Below are 22,267 nucleotides of genomic sequence, written 5' to 3'. Positions count from 1 at the left end.
GGTCCGTAGACCTCTTTATAGATATACAGTTGCTGGCAAAAATTCGTGGTAATAGGGTCATAATTTGTGTGTTAATTTCGATCAATCGCTTGAGTAGGCACTGAAAAGAAAGTTGAGCTGTGTTAGTACACAGAAAAATCTCATTTGCTTCAGGTGACTGGGTGAGGCAGACAAAATGGACTAAATATCTTACAAAGCAGGGTGAGGCAGACAAAATGGACTAAATATCTTACAAAGCACTTTTTTTTTTTGGCTTCTTAGAAAGTAGCAACTTCTACTGAGTGTGACAGCCCCAACGAAAATACAATATTTTTAAGCCCATGACACTCTCCGACAAATCAGCACTCAAGCTTGTGGTGCAAAATAAAAAAAAGGAATTTTGATCTTCATTCCTGGTTCTAAAGATCAATCTGTTAGTGTGAAATTGTTGAGAGTGGTTCACAATCCAAAATGAATGCTAACAAGGAAAATATTTACCAGTGCAAACTGATTGAGTGTTTATCGTTTGGATCTCTTAACCTCATCTCTTAGCAACTCACTCTATAATTACACTTAAACCTTATCATAGCAAAGTTGCATCTTACACAAAATTAAGTTCATTATATCCAAAAATTCGTTATAAAGGTTTATTCCTTGCACTATATCTATTGCAAGACTATTTTTAATTTCCTTTATTATAACCGGTATTTCGGTATATGCTGGTTCGTTGAACCGAGGTTTGAGCGCATTAATCATTGTATGGTACACACTGCCATTTTTGAACTGAAAGCAGTCATTGTTTTTGGAATGCCCATTTAAAGGTTATCATGGGACCAGCACTACTTGTGACATCTGTTTCAAAATTTAGTGACAAAGCAAGTCAGCGTGCAGTTGTGCAGTTTTGTCCCAGACAGCTTCACAGGACCGTTGTATGAGAAATGATATGTGTGGTATGGATGCATTCCTTTGCAAATTTGTGGATGCATGTCTCGATACCGAAGCTACTCACAGGACGTCTTACCTAGTTCAGCTTGCTTTGGGCAAGATAAGAACAAAATAGAGCAAGACAATGAAAAGCATACTTCGACTGTATGGCATGCCCCTTTGACTGCACATTTGCAGTTTTACTTAGTGTAACTGTCATTGAATGGAATGAAGGTAGTTTTCACTGTGGTCGACAAGAGTTTTGCACATGCATTCATTTGTTCTCTTCCAGGGCCAAGCAGCAGGCAAGAAGGAAACCAAGGAGAACAAGGCATGGCACGGGGTGAGGACAGTGGTGTTGCAGCGGTCCAGCCCAAACGAGGACCTGGGCTTTACACTCAGACACTTCGTGGTTTACCCTCCCGATGCGATCAAGGTGAGCTTACCTTTTTTCACACGTAGTAGCTTTTTACGAACCCCCACAGTCCTAAAAAGTCTGTGTTAAGTTCATCTACGTCATGCTTAGGGCATTGGTTTAGAACTATCTAAGCTGAGGGTGTCCAACAAAGTACTTTGGAAGGCTTGAAACTGTTGAAATGTTGCCAAAGTTGACTCAAAAGTTTTGTAGTCTGTTTCATCCCCTTACATGTTTTTGGAGTGGGAATGTGGCGATTACAACCATCCTGCAAGCCCGTATATGCAGTTACAAGCAATGACTTAATGTTTTGCACCATGGCTACAAGGCCTTTTCTCGTTGAATGCATAAAAATACCCAGACTGCTAACTTGATTGGTTAGCATTTGCTTATCCATTCAGGTGGGTTTGCAAACTAGCGACTATGTTGTGGTTCAGAATGTTTGGGGTGAGGTTCGTTTTTTATGGTATGCAGCAGGTACTGCTTTTCTTGAAGTGCAGTACCTGCTCTTCAAGAGCAGGGTTGAAGTGTTCAACTTCAAGGGTTGAACTTCAAGTGTTGTAGGGTTCGTGGCATTTTCGAGCTTTGTTTCCTTTTTTTAATCACCAATTGCCTGTGAAGGAGAGTTCGAAGATTAAAGGGATGCTAGAGGCAAATATTAAGTCGATGATTCACAGTGTGCCTAATATTACATACGATAGTAGTGCATTCTAGCTTGCTGTCAAGTCAGAAACGTTTTGTGTCACATATTTGTTTGCGGCTCGCATCAATTAGAGTGTTTCTTATGACTGCAAGAGGTGATGAATGTCTCGACGGCATTATATTTTCCTGATGCGTTGGTGCTAAGCCTCTAATTGAGCACTTCCGCTTGCCTAGCTGCACACACAAATGCTGCCTGTAGTTAGGGGGCATGCATTGGCTTTGAGGCATATAAATTTACTGTTGGCTCTTGTGTGTTGCAAACTCTTGGAACTTTGCACTTGATTCTGCTATCAAATCGTGCTAATTGGAATGGATCAAATTACCTGGGTTATTTTATAGTAATGTATGACTTAGAGACACAAGCTTGAGCCTACTGCCTAAGACCAAGTGTGGAAAAATATATGCTGATCACAAATTGTGATTATTCATTGATTACCAATATGTTGCTAATTAGCACCCTCTTCAGTATCACTTTCTGTATTTTTGCAGGCTGCCCGGTTAGCAGGAAAACACCCAACAGTTGTAGGTAAGTAAGGAAAACTTGTCTTGGTTGTGCTCCTTTAAATTATTTGCAGTGGCCAATTACTGATAGGTCACTACCTGGTGATTTATCTTGCTATGTTTGTGCCATTTCATTTGTGTTTTTAAAATACAGTAACACTCTTGCATAAGTGAAAAAATATTTATCATCTGCTGTAGTCTCTAGTCACTTCAGGAGTGCTGTGTTCAAAACCAACTAGCAGATTTGCCAACTTCTTATGCGCTCACTTTTGTCTTCTTGGCACAGTACATCCATGCACATTTGCATTACAATTGAGCACTGCTACTATAATGAAGTTGTGCTTTAACTGAAAGCATTTTAATTATACTAAATATTCATTATAATTGGTTGTTACGAATATATCATTGTGGGTAACTTCAAATTCGCTAATCTGTTTACTTGTTATATATACTCTTAAGGTTTGACTTCTTGTAGCTATACTCTCACACTTATGTACTAAATTCTGTAATAATATATCTTGAATGTATGAAACTAATATTTTGTTGTAAAATTTGTCACTTTCTGTGTTAGGTTTAGACAATTACATGCCATGTATCATGCATCAACCTTATTGCATGTTGCTCCTTTATTTGGATTTATCGTTTTCGCTGTTGCGCAAATCGTTGCCATATTCTTCTCTTCTCCTCAATCATGAGTGGTCTTAGCCGACTGAACATACCTTTTAGAAGAAGTAAAGAAAATGAATTGAGTGCTTGGTATTAGTATATTCAAGGCCTCTGTTTTCATAGTGTTCAGTTTCACTTCAGTGAGGAAGTCATGCCATGGTAGGCTGAACGTGCCACTCACACTGTTAGCTTAAGTTGTGGCGCCAATGAGAATTACTCCTGATCGTGAAATGAGCAAAACATTGACAGTCTAATCTAGTATGTTTGTTCCTTGTAGAAACTGGTCGCCATTAGTTGATCGCTTTTGAATCAAGTCAAATTTCTGTGTCTTATCGATGCTGCTGCAAATACAAACAGCAGTCACTTTACATGTTCACTCTGTCCCTTTTATTACCTGTACGGTAAGTGCAGCAAAATATGGAAAGCAACACTGTTAAAAATTTAGTGTTAGGTAGCTACAAGCAGACTAATATTATTTTGATTGATAAACAGTTCGAAGAAACAAAAACAGGAAAATAATTTGCACCTGTACCTTAACTGAAATGCGTTTCTCTTATAGTACGCTGCAGCTACTTGGAAAGTTGCAACACGCTTTGTTGGCACCCTTCTTTACCATGCTGACTTAGCACTGACTTAGCATTCATGTTCCATGGGTACATGCTAACACCTGACCAATCCAACAGTGGCAGAACTACAATGCCAGAAGAAATATAAAGAATGTCAGTGAGAAAATATAAACTTGTATGTAGACAAACATGGATACAAGTTGTTAAAGCTTTCAGCATGATGCAGGATGACAATTTTTATCGTGCAGCTGCTAATGATAGCAATCTGCAAAAAAATTGGTGCAACAGAACAGCTGACATGTGAATTCTGAACTTGTGCACAAGTAAACAACTTGGTAGTAATAATGCACTTTTGGTGGCAATATGTTAATTACTCCAAGTTGTGACCAACACGTGTCCCCGTGTAGTGCTTTTACTGGTAACTTTCTTAGGGACTGTGGGTACAAATTTCTAGCTGCAGGCTCAGAGATGGGTAAAGAGTTTTGAGTCGCTGCACTCCTGTTAGTAATAAGTTTCCATAAACTCACTCGTAGAGAGGATGACGTAAGAGGGCAGAACAGACAGGATCTTACAAACTCGCTCAAGTTTCAGTTCATTTAAAAGTAATAAGCTTGTCATCACATATAGTGGCAAGTGCTTGTTTTTTCAAACTTCTCTTGCTCACGAAGTTCTTGGTCAATATGAGTGCAGATGTTATTTGCACCTTACTTGCGTGGACGGCAAGAATATTTTATCTAAAGTGCCTGTGTTAGTGGATGATTTGTGAGCATCTATACTGTTAATGGCGCTTTAGTGTTAAGAGCCTCCCGTCGGAACTGCAGACCCGAGCTGGGACCAGCACAAGCAAGAAGCCATGGACACCATCTTTGTGCGAGAGGTCCAGCCTGGAAGTGCAGCTGACAGGGCAGGTCTTGTAACGGGCGACCGCATCGTCTCCATCAATGGGCAACCTGTCACGGGGCGTTCCTACGCACAAGTCATTGATCTCATCAAGAGGGGGTCAGTACAGCTTGCAATGTTGATCACACATGTGTTATCTGCTTTGTTTACGTTCGTACGTATGTTCGTCAATCACGCTTGGGCCACTGAGCGTTCTGAATCGTCACTTGAATGTAAAGCACTGCCCAATAGAGCAGCAGTGTGCTTGCATATTTCTGCTTCTTTTCCTTTTTATTTGTCGTGCTTCATGTAGCATTTATTCCAGCCAATAACATCATTTTCATTGGTTAAATGTGTGGAGATCAACTCTACAAAATACTAGTTCAATGATTGACTTGTTTGCAACCGTAGACTTACATAAATGTTCTTTACAGGGGTCTGTCTGTACAGCTACTGGTTGTGCCTAAAGAAGATGACATCCTTCAGCTAGTAAGTATTAGAATATAGTGAATGTTTGGCATACCGTGCTCGAAAGTTGCATGTGTGTTATTTGTCACCAATGGTAGCAAATGGTGTGCTGTGACTGACTTTCAATGATACAGAGTAAAAGTATTCTTAGTGCTTACTCATTGTTCAATTACTGTTATAATTGCTTTTGTGACTTGCGTAAACCACATTTGCAAATAGCTTAACCCTCTTGTGTCTTAGGGCTCGCTGGTGCTTTTACTGTTTCTTCACTAATGCATCGTTTGGTCACTAGATTACTGGACAAATGACTGAGCAGTCTTTATTCGTTTTTCCTTGTAGTACTTTGCCAGTGCGGCCTACCAACCGGTGCGGAGGCCACCGTGGCAAACTTCCCAAGGCCGACCGAACACCGAAGGCTCTTCGTTCCTTCCACCCCAGCGGGGACGGGGCGTTCCAACGTCTGAGCCAACGTCACCCGTACACTGCACTCCGTCGACTCACTTCCGGCCTGTCAACCCAGCACGCCGTCGCTTCTTCGGCCTCGATCCATCACCACCACCAGCCATGACTGCATCGGCCTCTGCTGCATCTCCACCGCAGGGCACAATGCTGGGTGACCCCATCGTCGAACACTGCGACCGAAGCGACCAGAGCAACTTACTTGCCTCACAGCCCATGTCTCTCAGCTACCCGTCCTACCGAACGGCCGAGGTCGGCGTGCCTCGGCCAACCGCCACGTCCAAGATGCCTCCGAGTACAAGTGTTCCCATGCACCTGGGAACTCAGTTTCTCAAGCCCGAAGACCCATGGTCCACCCAAGGCCAAGCAGACAGCGGTATTGGGAGTGTAGAAGATGCTGACGCTAAGCAGACAGCGACGGCGACTACAACGACAACGACAATAACGACGCAATCAGACATAGCAAGCGACGAGCATTCTTCCCTGAACCTCGTCGCGCAGCGGTTACACCTGTTTGAATCTGGAGGCCTGCTTGCCCGCTCGCTCGAGAGGATGAAGTTGTATCGGAGTGAGCTCGCACGGCTTACTTCAGGCTGTCCAGTGCCAATCGTGTCGGTGCGCGCGGCCAAGTTTGAGGAAATGGATGGCTCGGGCTCGGACGGCCGCAGAGGAGACGGTGCATCGGAAACCTCGTCGCTGTCGACGGTGCCGCCAGTGTCCTTCGATCGGCTGCTGCCCTTGTCGTCGCCTACATCCCGCATCCCTTCATTTGACCGGTCACCCGACAGCCCCATTTACGAAGAAAAGGGCTTCTCCTCATTGCCCGACCAAAGCACACTTGCCAGGGATAACGAGGAGAGCTCACCGAACCTTGACAACGGCACTGTTTGCCAAAGTGAGTTTCACTGCTGATGTTTCATTGCTTTGGCTGCACTGCTCTAATATTATGCAACAAACTTAGTTACTGGCATGCCCACCGTGACAAAAAAAAACAAAACAAAAATGTCAAGTGTGTGACAAATCCAAGTAACTGTACTCATGATGAATCTGAAAAATTTTTTGTGTCAACTTATTTATGAGACAACATACTTTGATAGTGAGGTGATTCAATTATTATCGAGAAAAGTTTTACAGTGCCCCTTTAAGGAGTTCATGCCACCATTAATGAAATGCCAACAATATTGAAAAGTATGTTCAACAGCTTGGTAGTGGCCTCCATGTTTTTCTAACCTACTTTAAAAGAGAGGCATTAATGTTAACCAGGCTTGTAGCGCACGTTGACCATCTTCTCGGATGCCTATAGCTGTGACATTGGTTGTTTAACGAATAGCCGGTGTTTTTTCATTGTCCTAGCAGACTCGTATGAAAAAACTTTATGTACGATGGGATAAAATTTGCGTGCAAAGTAGTGTTGTGAGTAAAAGGTACTTAATCTCTGCATGTAACTCTCAGTACTGAATAAATTGGCAGTTTATTTGAAACCTGGTGATTGTTTATACTGAAATATTGAGCAATTATTACATTTGACATTTGAATTTGTGCATAGGCTTTATCTTCTGACCATGGAGTCAGCATGTAACTTTTCAAAACGACACTCACTGACTTATCTTTTACGATAATGCATAGTTCTCGGAATGAAAGTTCTACTTGGGAAAGTGTAACTGTTGCAGGGCTGCAGTCTGTCATAAAATACCAATTTAGAAATCACCGTGGCATCATTGTGCTGTGCAAGGAGGAGCCAGAAAAAGTAATGGCGAGATGTTTGTTTTGCTGACTTGTGCAAGAAATTTACTGCAAAGTGCGATTTCATGGCGTAGCTTTTCAACACGTTTCCTTTGCTTTGAAAGACAGACAGACTGGGCGATTTGGTATGTCATGATAGCTGGTAACAGCTAAAGGGCCAACTCAAAGATAATGCACTAAGTCACTAAAGGATTCGTCTTTCCCGCTTTGACGATGGTGTCTACTTGTTGTAGCTCTCACCAGAGTTCATTTGTATGCATTAGCAAACACTGTGAATGAGTACACTAAATGAGTAAGGAATATTCATTACTGTTTTTTCAAACGTGGTTTCTGTCATCACACTGTTCCATTTTTACTGGACTCCAACCAGGACTCTACACTTCAAGTTTTGCCTTTAAATACAATCATTACAGAGTTTTAGGAAACTATGACCAACTGTTGTGCGGTAAGCTATGTGTCACTTAGTGGTGTTAATAGCAACACAGTTTGTTGGATATCTGTCAGCATTTGTTGCATATGTTCTTATTCTGTGTCTACAAGTAGCAAATACAATCATTTTTGGAAAGAGATTCGTAGTGAAGTTTTGTTTACAGTAGCAGAAGAATTGTTTGGCCGAGCCATTGAGGACGGCAAGATGATGATGTTGTTTTCAGTATGTTATAGGCCACTGCAACGCTGCACTTCTTGCCCTATGCACAGTTGAACGGGGTTGGTTGGGTTTTGCATGGGTAGGAAGGGTTGGGGATAAAGCATCTATTTAACTGTGTGTGGCCCTGCTGGAACTGACACGCGCCCTGATTATTGGTGGCATTATAACATCTCGCTCTACGATTGCCGCTGCACTCTTATGATGATGCCACTTAATGCCATGATGCTTCCCCGTTTTCTCCTGTTCCTTGGTCTTCTCCTAACCCCTGTTTTGCAGCGGATGATTTTGCCTCACCAGAGGTTGCCTCGTCTGTTGTGTATAGGAGAAAAAATGGTTCTCAAGGTAACTCTTTCGTAACACGTGCATTTTCACACTGCATGCTTTGCCCCTCCTCGCCCCCCACTGAATGCTGCTCCCATCATGACCCGTCGAGGCTACAAAAAATGGAAGGCTCACCCGTGTCTCCAATTTACGTGCCATTTTGTACGACCCTTTTCACCCAGCATGAACATTGCCTTGCGAGAATTCCCTTACCTGTAGCATGTTTCGTGCTGTGTTTAGTTTGTTTCAGTACTTGAGCCATCGTGTAACAGTCTGATGATTTAAGTATGTGGTGCTTGTGGAATGAAACACAACTTCAAAACAAGTATAGCAACTGGTGCATGTGAACGCTTAAGATGACAACATGACGTGGCTACAAATTTGGCCACAGGGAGAGATGTCATCTCTGGCGTAAGTGTATGAGTCGACGTTACGTCAATTCAACACAGACGGACGGTGGCGATACGAAACCAGGCGTGCTGCTTAGCCCTAAATTGTCACGTTTCATTCCATGAGCACTGTAGATAAAAGCTGTAGAAAAAAGCTAGGCGTGCAGCCATGGATGCAAAAGAAAGGGGAAAAACAACACCTTTCAACTATCTTGCGTGCCAACAAACTTCCACATTTTTCTGTGCTCCCAACTTTTTCTGCAGTGAATCTCTACTGCCTAGCCGAAATTTCCATCATTTAGTAAATTCAAATAGGTAGTGCAGCAAATTCAGGTAGTGCAGCAATTTGCACTACCTATTCAAGCAGAGGTCCACAAAAACAAAAATGTGACTGTTTCTTTACTCTAACTGGATCGTAATTGGTGACTATAATTTTTTAAACATACTGCAGTTCACCAAAGTATATTTTAAGCAAGTTGTTCAAGAGAATCAACAACAAAAAGGTAGATTGATTTCTTGATTTCAATGACAATGAGAAAGAAAGATTAGCATGTAGCTACCTGCAGCTTGAGTTATGCATGAGTGTATCAGTCTTTGGCTCGTAAATTAGAAGTTATGCACATGCACCCAACTGCTACAATGTGGCACCGTTGCTCTTTTTTTTTCTCTCCTTTTACTGCTGTCCCTCTCCCTCTTTTATGAGCAGAAGACAAGGCTCACCCGGCACGACGGACGTCGTACCTTCGAGCGACTGCAAACGAACGCCTTCACCTGGAATCGGACCAGAGCGAAGATGAACAACATTCTGTTTCCAGGTGAATGATTTCATCTCAGACATGTTAATTTGACCTCTTCTGAAGATCTCATTAAAGGTGTCACTAGTTCCAATGAACCTTCTAGTTTTTACGGTGCATCCTGTTCCACAATATTGATACCTTCTCGAATTAGACCAGGTTGTTACAGTGGTGCCTTTGTCTTTGAGTGTTTTTTAGATCCTTTGCATTTATAGTGTATGAATGCGATTCTGTTCAAACGTATTCATAGTTGAAAACTATGCATTTTATAAATGTGTACAGGTAAAGACACAGGACAGCGCAAGTTCTGTATCCTTACTTGTCTGTGTTTATATTGCTCCGTTTTTAACTGCAGTGCATCATGTCTTTCATGAGGTGTAATGTGAGTGATTGTAGTTGAGCAAGTGTTGTTGCCGTCGCATTCTAAAAGACGGGGCGTGAAAACACGTATGCAAGAAAGAAGTCCAAGTAACAAGAAGGTGGCCTCGACTTCTGTTTTGTATCCGTGTTCCCATGCTTTGTCTTTTGTAATATATACTTAAGCTCAACACTCTTTTGTCAGTGACACCAACATTTTTTGTTTTGGGATTTATATCCACAGCACATCATCCACCCCAAGCGGATCTCATCGAATCCAAAGGCTAAAGGCATTCTTTGGCGACAAGGTAGGGCTGTATTTTCCACCAATAGTGGACGACCGTTTTGGTGACAAGAGCTTTTATAGTTTCTTTTTTTTTGCATTCAAATTATTTTCGGAAGTCTTCTCTAGTAATCCAGTGCAGTTGAACCTTGTTCAAAAGAATTTGCAGGGAACACAAAAACACTTTTTTTATACACTGTTGTAAGTTCTTTCTTTAGGTACTAAACAAGAAGTGAATATTTTATGCAGATACTCCTTTTATCTCTTTGCTCATTATGTCAAACTTGAACTTTACTGAGATTAGACAAAAATTTACGGGTTATATTCAGGCGTTTGCATGCCCATTAGATTAAGATGAGAGCTTCTTTTTTCATGCGGCACTTTCGTACGTGCCAAAAGTTGCAACATTTATTAGAAGTCCCGGCTTAATCATGTGTAAAGTGAAGGGTGCATTGGAATGATAGCTGAAAGAGAAGCAGCAGACAGGACTAGCTCTGACTCGCAATTGAAAATCAGCGCTACTCGCTATTTTAGTGGAGAGTCAGCGCCAGTCTTATTTGCATCTTCTCTTTTGCCCGTTGTTCCCATGTGCGCTGCACTTTACGAATGATGATGTACCAACTAGCTCTAAGTGCCATTTTATTGATGGCTTAATAACAGTAGCACAAAGTGAAGGCGCTAAGAAGCTAGGAATTTCTGTAGGAGATGCGTACAGCCTCTTGGTGATGGTGACACGTGCAGCTGCGCTATTGGCAGTAGCCATACCAATGGGCTGTAGCATTCACATTTTTGGATGCTTACTCCCAGGCTTCAAACTCATCAACACCTGGGGGGGATGTGAAGAATGGGGACACAGAGGAACGGCAGCAGTCACAACAACAGCAGCAGCAGCAGCAGCAGCAGCAGCAGCAGCTGCAGCAACCTGAGGTGACAGGTGATGTCCAGGGATGGCTGGCCTGCAAGACTGTGCTTGTGGATGGCAAGGTGTGTCCCTCTCTCCCCCTGTTCATGCTTGATAGTACCGTAATCACTCGCATAAATAGGCGTACTGTTTTCCCAGAAAATCCGGCTCCAAGTTCGGGGTGGACCTGTTGCGCGGGATAAATTTCTTAAAATTTTATTTCCAACTACTGTATAGACCGCTGATAACGCAAGTCGCTGAAGTCAGAAATATCCGCACTACAGCCAAAACAACCTTTTTCATGAGCTATGCTAGCGCAAAACGTGTTGAGCATGCAATCTCACGTATCCAAGAATCCAGGAATGTGATGCAGTGTGCTTACAAGCATTCAAAAAATTAATATCGAATGATCTGAATTGCCAACAAAATGATCGCAGAAAAAAAAATACTATGAAAAGAAAGCAGCCTCGCAGAAGTTCGCCGATTGCGTTTCAGACCTCCTAGATTATGCACATTATCACGACCGAAATTTTGTGCGCAGAACGGTACCAATCAGTGGTATAATTTGATGGCCTCGCACCTCATATCTAAAGACATTGAAATCGAATCTCGAACCACCTTTCGAGTGTTACAAGCCCCACCCATGCCCCTTTCCTTCAAGTAGAGCCACCCAAAGAGTTAGGTTGATACAAGATGATCACAAGATGAAGATAATACAGGCTTACCAGCCTACATCCAGCCATCATGATGCTTCAGTTGAAAGCTTCTATGAAGACGTGGAATCGGCAATGAGTAAGGTAAAAACACAGTATACTATACTGATGGGAGACTTTAATGCAAAGGTAGGGAAAAATCAGGCTGGAGACCAGGCAGTAGGAGATTATGGCATCGGTACTAGAAATGCCAGAGGAGAGCTACTAGTAGAATTTGCAGAACGCATTAATTTACGGATTTTGAATACCTTCTATCAAAAACAAGGAAATCGTAAGTGGACATGGAGGAGCCCTAATAGCGAAAATAAGAACGACATAGACTTTATAATGAGTGCACACCCAGGCATCGTGCAGGATGTGGAAGTGGTTGGCAAGGTACGATGCAGTGATCATAGAATGGTACGGTCTCGAATTCGCCTTGACTTGACGAAGGAATGGCAGCAACTGATACGCAAGAAGCCAATCAGTGAGCTAGCACTGAGAAGGAAAGTACAGGAATTCAGAGTCTTGCTTCAGAATAGGTACTCTGCTCTTATTAAGGAAACCAACCTTAGCGTAGACACAATGAATGATACTCTCACGAGTATCATTACGGAGTGTGCAGTGGAAGTTGGAGGCAGGGTAGTTAGACAGGACACTGGCAAGCTTTCCCAGGAAACGAAGAATCTCATTAAGAAGCGTCAAATGATGAAAGTCTCAAGTACAACAGACAAAATAGAACTGGCAGAGCTTTCGAAGTTGATTAATAGGCATAAGGTATGCGATGTAAGAAGGTATAACATGGAGAGAATCGAACACGCTCTGAAATCTGAAAAACGAAGAAAACGTCAAAGCAGTGATGAGAAAACTTGGGGTAGGGAAAAATCGGATGTATGCACTAAGGGACAAAGAGAGAGAGAGAGAGATAAAGATGCAAGGAAAGGCAGGGAGGTTAACCAGACGCACAGGGACAAAGAAGGCAAAATAACTACCAATATGGATAGGACAGTTAAAATAGCGGAGGTGTTTTACAGAGGCCTGTACAGTAGCTGGGACAACCCCGAACCTAATACTATAAGAGCTATCAGTAACCCAGATGACACCCACTAGTAATGATAGAAGTAGTCGGAAAAGCCTTGGAGAGCATGCAAAGAGGCAGAGCTGCTGGTGAGGATTAGGTAACATCAGATCTGCTGAAAGATGGAGGACAGGTTGTGTTAGAAAAACTAGCCACCCTGTTTACGAGGTGTCTCCTGACGGGAAGAGTACCAGAGTCTTGGAAGAATGCTAACATCGTCTCAATACATAAGAAAGGACATGACAAGGACTTGAAGAATTACAGGCCGATCAGCTTGCTATCCATAGTATATAAGCTATTTACAAAAGTAATTGCTGACAGAGTTAAGAAAACATAAGAATTCAATCAACCAAAGAAACAAGCAGGATTTCGAACAGGCTACTCAACAATCGACCACATTCATACTATCAATCAGGTAATGTAGAAATGCTCAGAATATAACAAACCACTATACATAACCTTCATAGATTACGAGAAGGCGTTTGATTCAGTAGAAATATCAGCAGTCATGCAGACACTGCTGAATCAGGGCGTCGATGAAGCATATATAAACATCCTGGAAGAAATCTACAGGGGATCAACTGCTATCATAGTGCTTTATAAAGAAAGCAATGGAATTCCAATCAAGAAGGTTGTAAGGCAGGGGGACACAATCTCTCCAATGCTATTTACCGCGTGCTTACAGGAGGTTTTCAGAAGCCTAGAATGGGAACAGTTAGGGATAAGAGTTAATGGAGGGTACCTTAGTAACCTGCGCTTCGCCGATGGCATTGCATTGCTGAGTAACTCAGGGGACAAATTGCAACTCATGATTACGGAGTTAGACAAGGAGAGCAGAAAGGTGGGTCTTAAAATTAATCTGCAGAAAACTAAAGTAATGTACAACAACCTCGGAAAAGAGCAGCGCTTAGAGATAGGTAATAGTGCACTTCAAGTTGTAAAAGACTATGTCTACTTAGGGCAGGTAATAACGGCGGAGACGAACTACGAGATTGAAGTAACTATTGATTGATTTGATTTGTGGGGTTTAACGTCCCAAAACCACCATATGATTATGAGAGACGCCGTAGTGGAGGGCTCCGGAAATTTTGACCACGTTGGGTTCTTTAACATGCACCCAAATCTGAGCACACGGGCCTACGACATTTCCGCCTCTATCGGAAATGCAGCCGCCGCAGCCGGGATTTGAACCCGCGACCTGCGGGTGAGATTGAAGTAACTAGAAGAATAAGAATGGGGTGGAGCACATTTGGCAAGCACTCTCAAATTATGACAGGTAGATTGCCACTATCCCTCATGAGGAAGGTATATAACAGCTGTATCTTGCCGGTACTTAACTACGGAGCAGAAACCTGGAGACTTACAAAGAGGGTTCAGCTTAAATTGAGGACGACGCAGCGAGCAATAGAAAGAAAAATGGTAGGTGTAACCTTAAGAGACAACAAGAGAGCAGAGTGAATTAGGGAACAAACGGGGGTTAAGGATATCATAGTTGAAATCAAGAAGAGAAAATGGACATGGGCTGGGCATGTAGCGCGTAGACAGGATAACCGCTGGTCATTAAGGGTAACTAACTGGATTCCCAGAGAAGGCAGCCCCGCCACGGTGGTCTAGTGGCTAAGGTACTCGGCTGCTGACCCGCAGGTCGCGGGTTCGAATCCCGGTTGTGGCGGCTGCATTTCCGATGGAGGCGGAAATGTTGTAGGCCCGTGTACTCAGATTTGGGTGCACGTTAAAGAACCCCAGGTGGTCAAAATTTTCGGAGCCCTCCACTACGGCGTCTCTCATAATCATATGGTGGTTTTGGGACGTTAAACCCCACAAATCAATCAAATCAATCAATCCCAGAGAAGGCAAGAGGGTTAGGGTGAGACAGAAGGTTACGTGGGCAGATGAGATTAAGAAGTTTGGGGGTATAAATTTGCAGCAGCAAGCACAGGACCTAGTTAACTGGCGGAACATGGGAGAGGCCTTTGTCCTGCAGTGGACGTAGTCAGGCTGATGATGATGATGATTACACGTGTAAATTTAAAAAAAAATGTATTTTTCTTGACTAAACTGGGAGTGCGCTTATTGTGCGAGTGCGCTTATTGTGTGAGTAAATATGGTGGTTTCTACGAGTAAAGCAGCACAGGATGGTGTTCAAAAAGTTGAGCAGCGCGGAAACCACTTTTACAATTACGTGAATCTAGGTTGCTACATTACGATATGGTGCCAGCCTGGGTTCAAGGATCACGTTCTACCATAACATTCGGGCACATACATTGAGATGATTGCTATAGTGTGTGGGGAGCCCGTGACAAGCCATGGAATGCTCTTGGTGACAGGGATCATAGTGTGGTTTTGATTCATGCAATGCACTGATGTAAATTGCTTGTGGCTGATGTTACAGAAGAGTAATGTTATGGAAGTATATTTGATTTGAATGTTGACTTGGTTAATTTTGTGCTTCGTCTAGTCAAAAAAAGGTTTGTACATCTTGTTCTTTGCAGAGGTCGAGTGATCGTTCCTGGAGGCCTGTCTGGGTAGTTCTCAAGGGTGACAAGGTGTACATATTGAAAGATCGCAAGGTGGGCTTTCCTCCTGTTTGTGCATCTGCAGTGCTAGTGTGTATAATAACGTGCCTTGCCACAGCCTCTACTGGTTGCAGCCAATTGTAGAGGGGAGTTTGTGTAAAAACATTGCCACACATATTGTACTGGTGTTTGCTAATTAATGTGCTGCCATGCCACACATAATGTACTGATGTTTGCTAATTAATGTGCTGTCAAAGAAAAAAAACATGAGCATTTTGCAATTGCTGATTTTACACCACACTTTAAGATTGAATTTAGGTTTCAAGTGTGGTGTGACTGCTTTCAGATGCTCTGTAACTACCTTAGTGTGCCTGTAAGCTGACGAAAAATTCAGATTGTTTAGTCTGAGGTGGATAAAGTATGGACAAGTTTATACGGTGTTGTAGCTTACGAAACTATTTGTCGTGTTTAATTTCATGGTAGGTTACAAAGGTTTTGAATTCCATACTCAGATATTTTTACAATTCTGCTATTTATTGTCCTCACTGTAGCTGCCCACTTTCTTTGTCTGTTTGGTGATTATCATTTAAAGCGACAGTAAAAAACTTTTTAAGTGTGAATACACTTTATAAGCGACCCCAAACCATCCACCGCCGTCGGCGGCGTCCGCAGTCTTCTCTCTATCTTTAAAAGAAAGAGGACTTGGCAGGCCGCAGCGCGACGCTCTACCGAATAAGCCACGGACGCGACGCTGATATCCCCCTTCGCTCGCTCCTCCGCTCTCCTCGCTCGCTGCAGCTGCGCGCGCACCCCTCTCTCTTGTGCGCCCGCCTTCTCTCTCAGTCTCCCGTCGAGAGCGGGTCGTGCAATGGATGTCCCGGAGGCAACGCTACCATCAACAACGAATGCAGTACAACCGAATGCCAGCACTGCACCCGTCGTTGGAGGTGACGGTACCGCGCTGGTTTCGCCGACGTTGGAAGACAAGGCGACGCTGCGAAGGGCTCGCGAGACCGAACGTAAGCGGGCGAAGCGTGCAGTGGATGCCGAACTGCGTGCTCGCGAGGCCGAGTGCAAGCGGGCGAAGGGTGCAGCCGATGCCGAACTGCGCGCTCGTGAGGCCGAGGACAAGCGGGCGAAGCGTGCAGAGGATGCCGAACTTCGCGCTCGCGAGGCCGAGGACAAGCGGGCGAAGCGTGCAGCGTATGGTGAACTGCGCGCTCGCGAGGCCGAGATGAGGCGTCAGCATCGAGCCGCGAACGCGGCCCAAGAAGCGGAACGACAACGCAAGCGCCAGGCGGAGAAGGGCGATGAAGGCCGGCGTGAAGACGCCGCTCGCAATCGTCAACGGCGAGTGGACGTTCCCGAAGCCGTTCGAGCCAGTGAACGTGCCGCGCGGGAGAGGGTGCGAGCCCTGGACTTTGCTCGTCCAGGGCTCGCATGCTATGAGGGGGAGTAAAGTTAAAATCCGTTGGCATTCGCCAGTGAGTTAACGTAAACTCCCCCGTGTGATCAAATTGCGATTCCCAGGAACCATTACACCATAAAGGCACCATAGTGTGATTAATAAATATAATAGTGCGAATTAATAAATACCCCTCATAGCATCACCCCGTGCATTCGCACTTAACCATGTTCACCCTCGGGGAAATGCTTGGGAGTTTTTACGGCAGCTTGCAAAGTCATATGTTCAATTAGCTACAGCTCACTTAAATTACTTGCATTGTTATGCCTCTCAGATTGCACTACCAAAAAATTATTTTACCGGTTAAACATTAATATTTATAATATTCAATAGCTACTTATTGCTGGGCTAGTAGTCTTATTGTTATTATAGTGTGACAGGACTCTAATAAGAATTCACCTGTTAAAGTTAATTAGGAATGACCCAAAATAATATTATTAGGACCGCGAGAGAAAAATTCTTTCTTGTCCCTGTATTATGTCACTTTGTTTTGCATTTCACTAGACTGTGATAAGCAGCATATTCATCTTTGGTTGAATACTTCTTTTTCATTTAAAAAGTTAATATTGCCACGCGCTTAAGTTGCCTGACTGTGATGTATTCATGTTTCGCCCACAAAAACTGTTATGAACGCTTGGTGCAGGCCGTGCTGCAATGTTTAGGCAGCGTTTCGATTTTTTGGGCTTCTTCTGTCAAAATTACATGCAGGACTCAAGTAGTCAAGTTAACTCAAAAGCTTATGCGAGCACCAGTGATAAGGCTCGAACGTTCGATGCCACATCTGTAAAACCGGACGCATCTCACCGCAGATCAGATTATCGATGGCCGACGCTGTTCACTGCCATCAGTGTACAGTCTGTATTGTATGATGTATCGTTTGCCGGGCACAAATGTGCCCCAATATAAAATTTTGTTTTGAACCTGCCGACAATTGCCTTCGTCATCGTCATGACCACTTGACAATGTGCTTGCTTGTTCTGTTGAATTCCAAACTGTATTCGTTACAGTGTAGTTTATTATGAAAACATGACACAAGCTTTTTTTTTCTTTGTTGCTTGTCATCGTGCAGACCATAGATTTTGCCGAGGGTTCACGCCTGTCGGTGCGCACCACGATGAGTGACGTGGCCCATGACTACACCAAGCGCAAGCACGTGTTTCGTCTCCGCATGGAGTCGGGCACTGAGTACCTCTTTCAGGCTGACAACCACAGCCGCATGATGCAGTGGGTTGATGCATTGCGGCAGATCACAGCCGAGGACTCCGAGGTTTGCCAACTTTCATGAATCGTTCCTACATTTGCAGTGTGTCATTTGTTGTGAATATGGGGAGCTGTGCAGGAACTGTCCATCTAATGGAGATTCCCACTTCGGTCTGACGCCATTAAAGCATGTTCGATTGCTGTGAAAAGCAGCAAGCTAGTACATGATAGCCCAGGTGCATTATACGAGAGGGCACCTTGAATCTAAATTGAAGGCTAAAGCAATCACAGAATCTGAGTCAATGCATGGCCTCAGAGGGTTGTGGCCAAGAGTGGATCTTGGGAGACTGAATTCATCACATCGAAGCTTATTTCATTCCTATCATTTCGTTGAGAGTTGTCAGAGCTCCGTCAAGTCAAAATGACACTGCGGAAGAAGAACTAAATATGGAATTCATAGCTTGTGAAGCCCCGTACAATAAATGGTGATTTAAATGGACAGTCCACTAAATTGACAGTTTGTGAACAGCCCCTCCAGAACAGGAAATTGTTTTTTGAGAACAAAGCATACATTCAGGAGGACATGCCAAAGGGCATCATCAGACCTTGCCCCTGCTTCTAATTCATAAGACGTGTGAAAGAGGTGCGAGTTTTTATAATATTTTACTGAAATAACAAGGCAAACTAAAAAGCAGCTAAAACGTGAACATTCTTGCGATGATATTCAGCTGTAAGTCATTCAGATAAGTCTCCAAGCAAATTAGTTTCGTTAAAGTGGGGAGAAACTCTTAAGAATATCTGGTATTGTTGTGAATCAAGTAACGATAAGTTGAAGACGAGACAGCCGATGACAACATGAACATCCCCATGATTTGTACCACTGATGCAGACAAAGACACAAGAAAAGAAAGGAAAAAAAAAGACAAGTGCCACGTTTCCTGATTTTGCTTCTTACCTTCAGTAACTAGCTGAACTCTGTCATTGTATACCAGGCCTACTTTGATTGCAAAAATAATGTTTATGAATAGTGTGAATTCAGCTGATGCCTATTGCTATTGAGAAGGGATGCAGCAGTTACTTGATGCTCCGCAGGTGGAGGAGCTGATGCGCAGTGACCGGTCGGTGCTGGAAAAAGCACAGGCCTTCGAGCAGAGCCGGCTGTCACCCAGCAACGCTCCACCAACCATGGTGCGGCCAGCACCTCGCAAACTGGCTTTGCGTCACCGTTCACCCACGTCCGGATCACCCCGGGTGAAGTCCAGGCGGGCCTCCCTCGGGGGTGAGCAACAGCACCACTTGCCTCTGCAGCCTAACTAGTGCTCTTTGCTGCATGCTGTTCTCATTGGGGCTAAAGAATATTACAGGAGCAGTTCTGGGTTAGCATAAGTTTCTATGTTGAAATAGGGAAAAAAAACAATTTCAGACTTCTCAGTTATTTGGTTGATGTTGAGTGAGGGCCGATGTTGGCGTTCATAGCAGCAGACAACCAACGTTAGCCATCGTTTAGACATGTTGAGCTCACATTAGCCCGTCCCAGCTAACATAAACCACCATTTAGGTAACGATAGACAGCATTCACGCATGTTAAGGAGTGCTGCTAGTATGCAAGTAAATGTGGTAGACGATGTCAAAAGACTTGGTAGGACCACTGCTTTCAGGAATGTTACAGAACATATTTAAATGGCAGTGGTTAAGGAAGACCTTTGCTTCAAAAAAAAAGGAGGGGGGGGTGAAAATAAAATTTTTACAATGTAATGTAGGCCATGCAAACTGTCATATAGTGCTATAATCAATAAAGCAATAAACAAAACCTGCTAGCGCGACAGAGTATGAAAGTAAACAAACCAGAGGGGGAGAATATGTAATGTTGAATGCATTATAAAGTGAATTGTGGCCATTTGGTGTGTGATCAGTTTGACGTGTGCCTATTGGCACAGCTATGTCATATTAACAGAATTGATTTCAACCAGCTCAGAATTGTGTGCCAGGTTGAAGTGCCTGTTGCATAAGCTCTTGTCTCACGCTCAATGCACGGACGCCTTGCATGAAAAACTCTGGGTGAAGTCCTTCAAACCGTGAAATGTCGCACGCTATGTAATATCGCTGCATCGATCCTGATCGATGCAGTGATCACGATCAATCATTATCAACTGCACCGGTTGTGATCGCTACTGAAGCGGCACGGCTAAAACTATTATTGAGAAGAAAAGAAAGATGCCGTTTTTGAAGGCATTGTACCGTAATTGATATTATTTCATTAGGAAGTCTTACTTTTGTCTAAAGTGTTTTTTTTTTTTGCATTTCACCTGCATTGCATGCATGCATTATGAAGTGATAACTTGTTTGTACCAATTTAGGGTCCCGTGAAAGAAAACGTGAAGGTTGCATTGCACTCCTCTCTGAAAGCAGCCTGGCACACAATTCACTCCCATTCACTGGAGAGATGAAACCCCCTTGCCTGCACAGACACATTTATAGACCCCTGTTCCAGCAAAACTGGGCCCTATTTTTGAAAAAGTTGAACATTCAATGGCTGACAGGGTCATGACAACACCATAGAGTGCAAGTTGTTTAACCAAGAATATAAAAATTCACCTACAGCTCTTAGTCACTGCCACATTAGCCACGTACGTCGTCTTGGCATAAACTTAATGACAACGTATGCAATGACCCCCACCGTTTAACACAATATGCACTACATGCTTTCGTTTCGATGAAACAAGACGTCAAATGAAACAGGTGACAAGCACAGCGATGCGATACACACAATCGCTATTTATGGCAGCACAAGTATCCAAATCACGAAGTCGAGTCTCAGATCACTTCTCCATTCTTTGCTTTGAGTCATAGTTGCCATAGTTACAAAAGACAGTGAAGAAACCTGGCAATGAAAGTTTGGTAAAACAACAAAAAATTGCGAATGACCTTATGAAATGTGATTAACGCCCCTGAAACTGCAAAAAAAAAAAGTGATTCCTTCATTTTATACATTACGTTAAATGTGGAATTGTTTTTTAGTACCCCCATACGTATAGCATAAAAATGTTGCCTTTGAGAGATGTACATTGCTTACCGTATTTACTCGATTCTACCGCGCCCTCGAATGTAACGCACACCAGATTTCCACCGCGAAAAAAAAAACAACAACGTAAGACATCGATTGCAACGCGCACTTATTTTTCTCGCTGGTCCACACGATCACACCACTAGAAAAAACGACTCCTTTCGGGAGCATCTTCCATTTAAATATGATGTACGGGCGAAGCTTGTGCCCATCTGACGTGTAACAGAGCATTGCCGTCACTGTAGTTGTACCGTGGACCGATGTTAGCACGCGAACTTGCTTCGCCCCCTTCTTCTCGACGGTTGTGGTGCCAGGCATGTCGAAGTAAAGAGGCGTCTGATCGGCATTCCCGATTTGCCCAAGCAGGTAGCCGTAATTGCGCCGCAAGTTTAGGACGAACCTATGAAAACTGTGAAGCTTTTCATCGTACTCCTCCGCAAAACTTTTCGCATATGCATGTTCCCCTTCGGAGGGAAAAGCCTTTCATCTTCATAAAGTTAGTTAGCCAGCACCTGCTCGCTTTAAACTGGCTCCGCATTAGACCTTTTTCCAAGGCTAATTGCATAGCCCGCACTTGGAGCAGTTCTGTCGTCACGGGCCGCTGTGCCGCTCGCTGCTCAAGCACATACTCGCCGAGCAGCTCTTCAATTTGCGGAAACCGACCCTGCTGTGGTCCACTGAAGCCTTTGCGTGAAGTTCTGCTGTCGACAATCTTCTGCTTTTGTTTCCGCCAGTCCGCACGCACGTTACGGGAACTCCAAACGACCGCGATGCGGCCCGATTTCCGTCCGTTTCTGCACAGGCGATGACTTTTCTTTTAAAAGCGGCATCGTGGTGCACTCGAGTTTTGGGAGTCGGCCCTTCCACACCGTCGATTCTAATGCACTACTAGATGACGATCTCCTCAGCACACGTACGAAGTGCCGCACATGGGAAACACGTAGGCAGAAATGGCCGACGCGCCATGCCGACGCACGTAGGGGGCGGCCATTTTGGATTTGCCGATGGCAATAGAGTGACCGTAATTTTTTTGTTCGTACTCGATTGTAACGCGCATGCGATTTATGAACTCGCTTAACCGGAAAAAAGATGCGCGTTAGATTCGAGTAATTACGGTATTCGTGGACTTTGAGGTCAGCGCGGCGGGGGTTAGGATTCCAACAACAGATATATTGCTAAGCTGATGCTGAACAGCATGCCTTGTCAAGTTTCTTTATTGAACTTTTGTTTCTTTATTTCAATATCAATGAAGCATT

At 43.7% G+C, this 22,267-nt stretch overlaps 1 protein-coding gene across 3 annotated transcripts in view; it reads left to right on the top strand.

Moving 5' to 3' along the window:
* Positions 1–22,267, top strand: part of LOC119178328 (rho GTPase-activating protein 23) — a 113,875-nt gene that overhangs the window by 55,096 nt on the left and 36,512 nt on the right. For 2 of the 3 annotated variants that reach the window (XM_037429516.2, XM_075888443.1), the window contains exons 3-14: positions 1,196–1,339; positions 2,510–2,546; positions 4,575–4,752; positions 5,067–5,121; positions 5,440–6,454; positions 8,228–8,293; positions 9,368–9,476; positions 10,057–10,120; positions 10,903–11,079; positions 15,259–15,336; positions 17,817–18,014; positions 19,040–19,226. In XM_037429516.2, the coding sequence (XP_037285413.2) occupies positions 1,196–1,339; positions 2,510–2,546; positions 4,575–4,752; positions 5,067–5,121; positions 5,440–6,454; positions 8,228–8,293; positions 9,368–9,476; positions 10,057–10,120; positions 10,903–11,079; positions 15,259–15,336; positions 17,817–18,014; positions 19,040–19,226 (2,308 nt within the window). The remainder of the gene's footprint in view (positions 1–1,195; positions 1,340–2,509; positions 2,547–4,574; positions 4,753–5,066; positions 5,122–5,439; positions 6,455–8,227; positions 8,294–9,367; positions 9,477–10,056; positions 10,121–10,902; positions 11,080–15,258; positions 15,337–17,816; positions 18,015–19,039; positions 19,227–22,267) is intronic. The other variant, XM_037429517.2, reaches the window with a different exon arrangement.

Source organism: Rhipicephalus microplus, chromosome 1 (genome assembly GCF_043290135.1).
Source record: "Rhipicephalus microplus isolate Deutch F79 chromosome 1, USDA_Rmic, whole genome shotgun sequence".
Lineage (NCBI taxonomy): Eukaryota > Metazoa > Arthropoda > Arachnida > Ixodida > Ixodidae > Rhipicephalus > Rhipicephalus microplus.
Note: the sequence above shows the minus strand (reverse complement) of the source record. Positions and strands in the feature narration are given on the sequence as shown.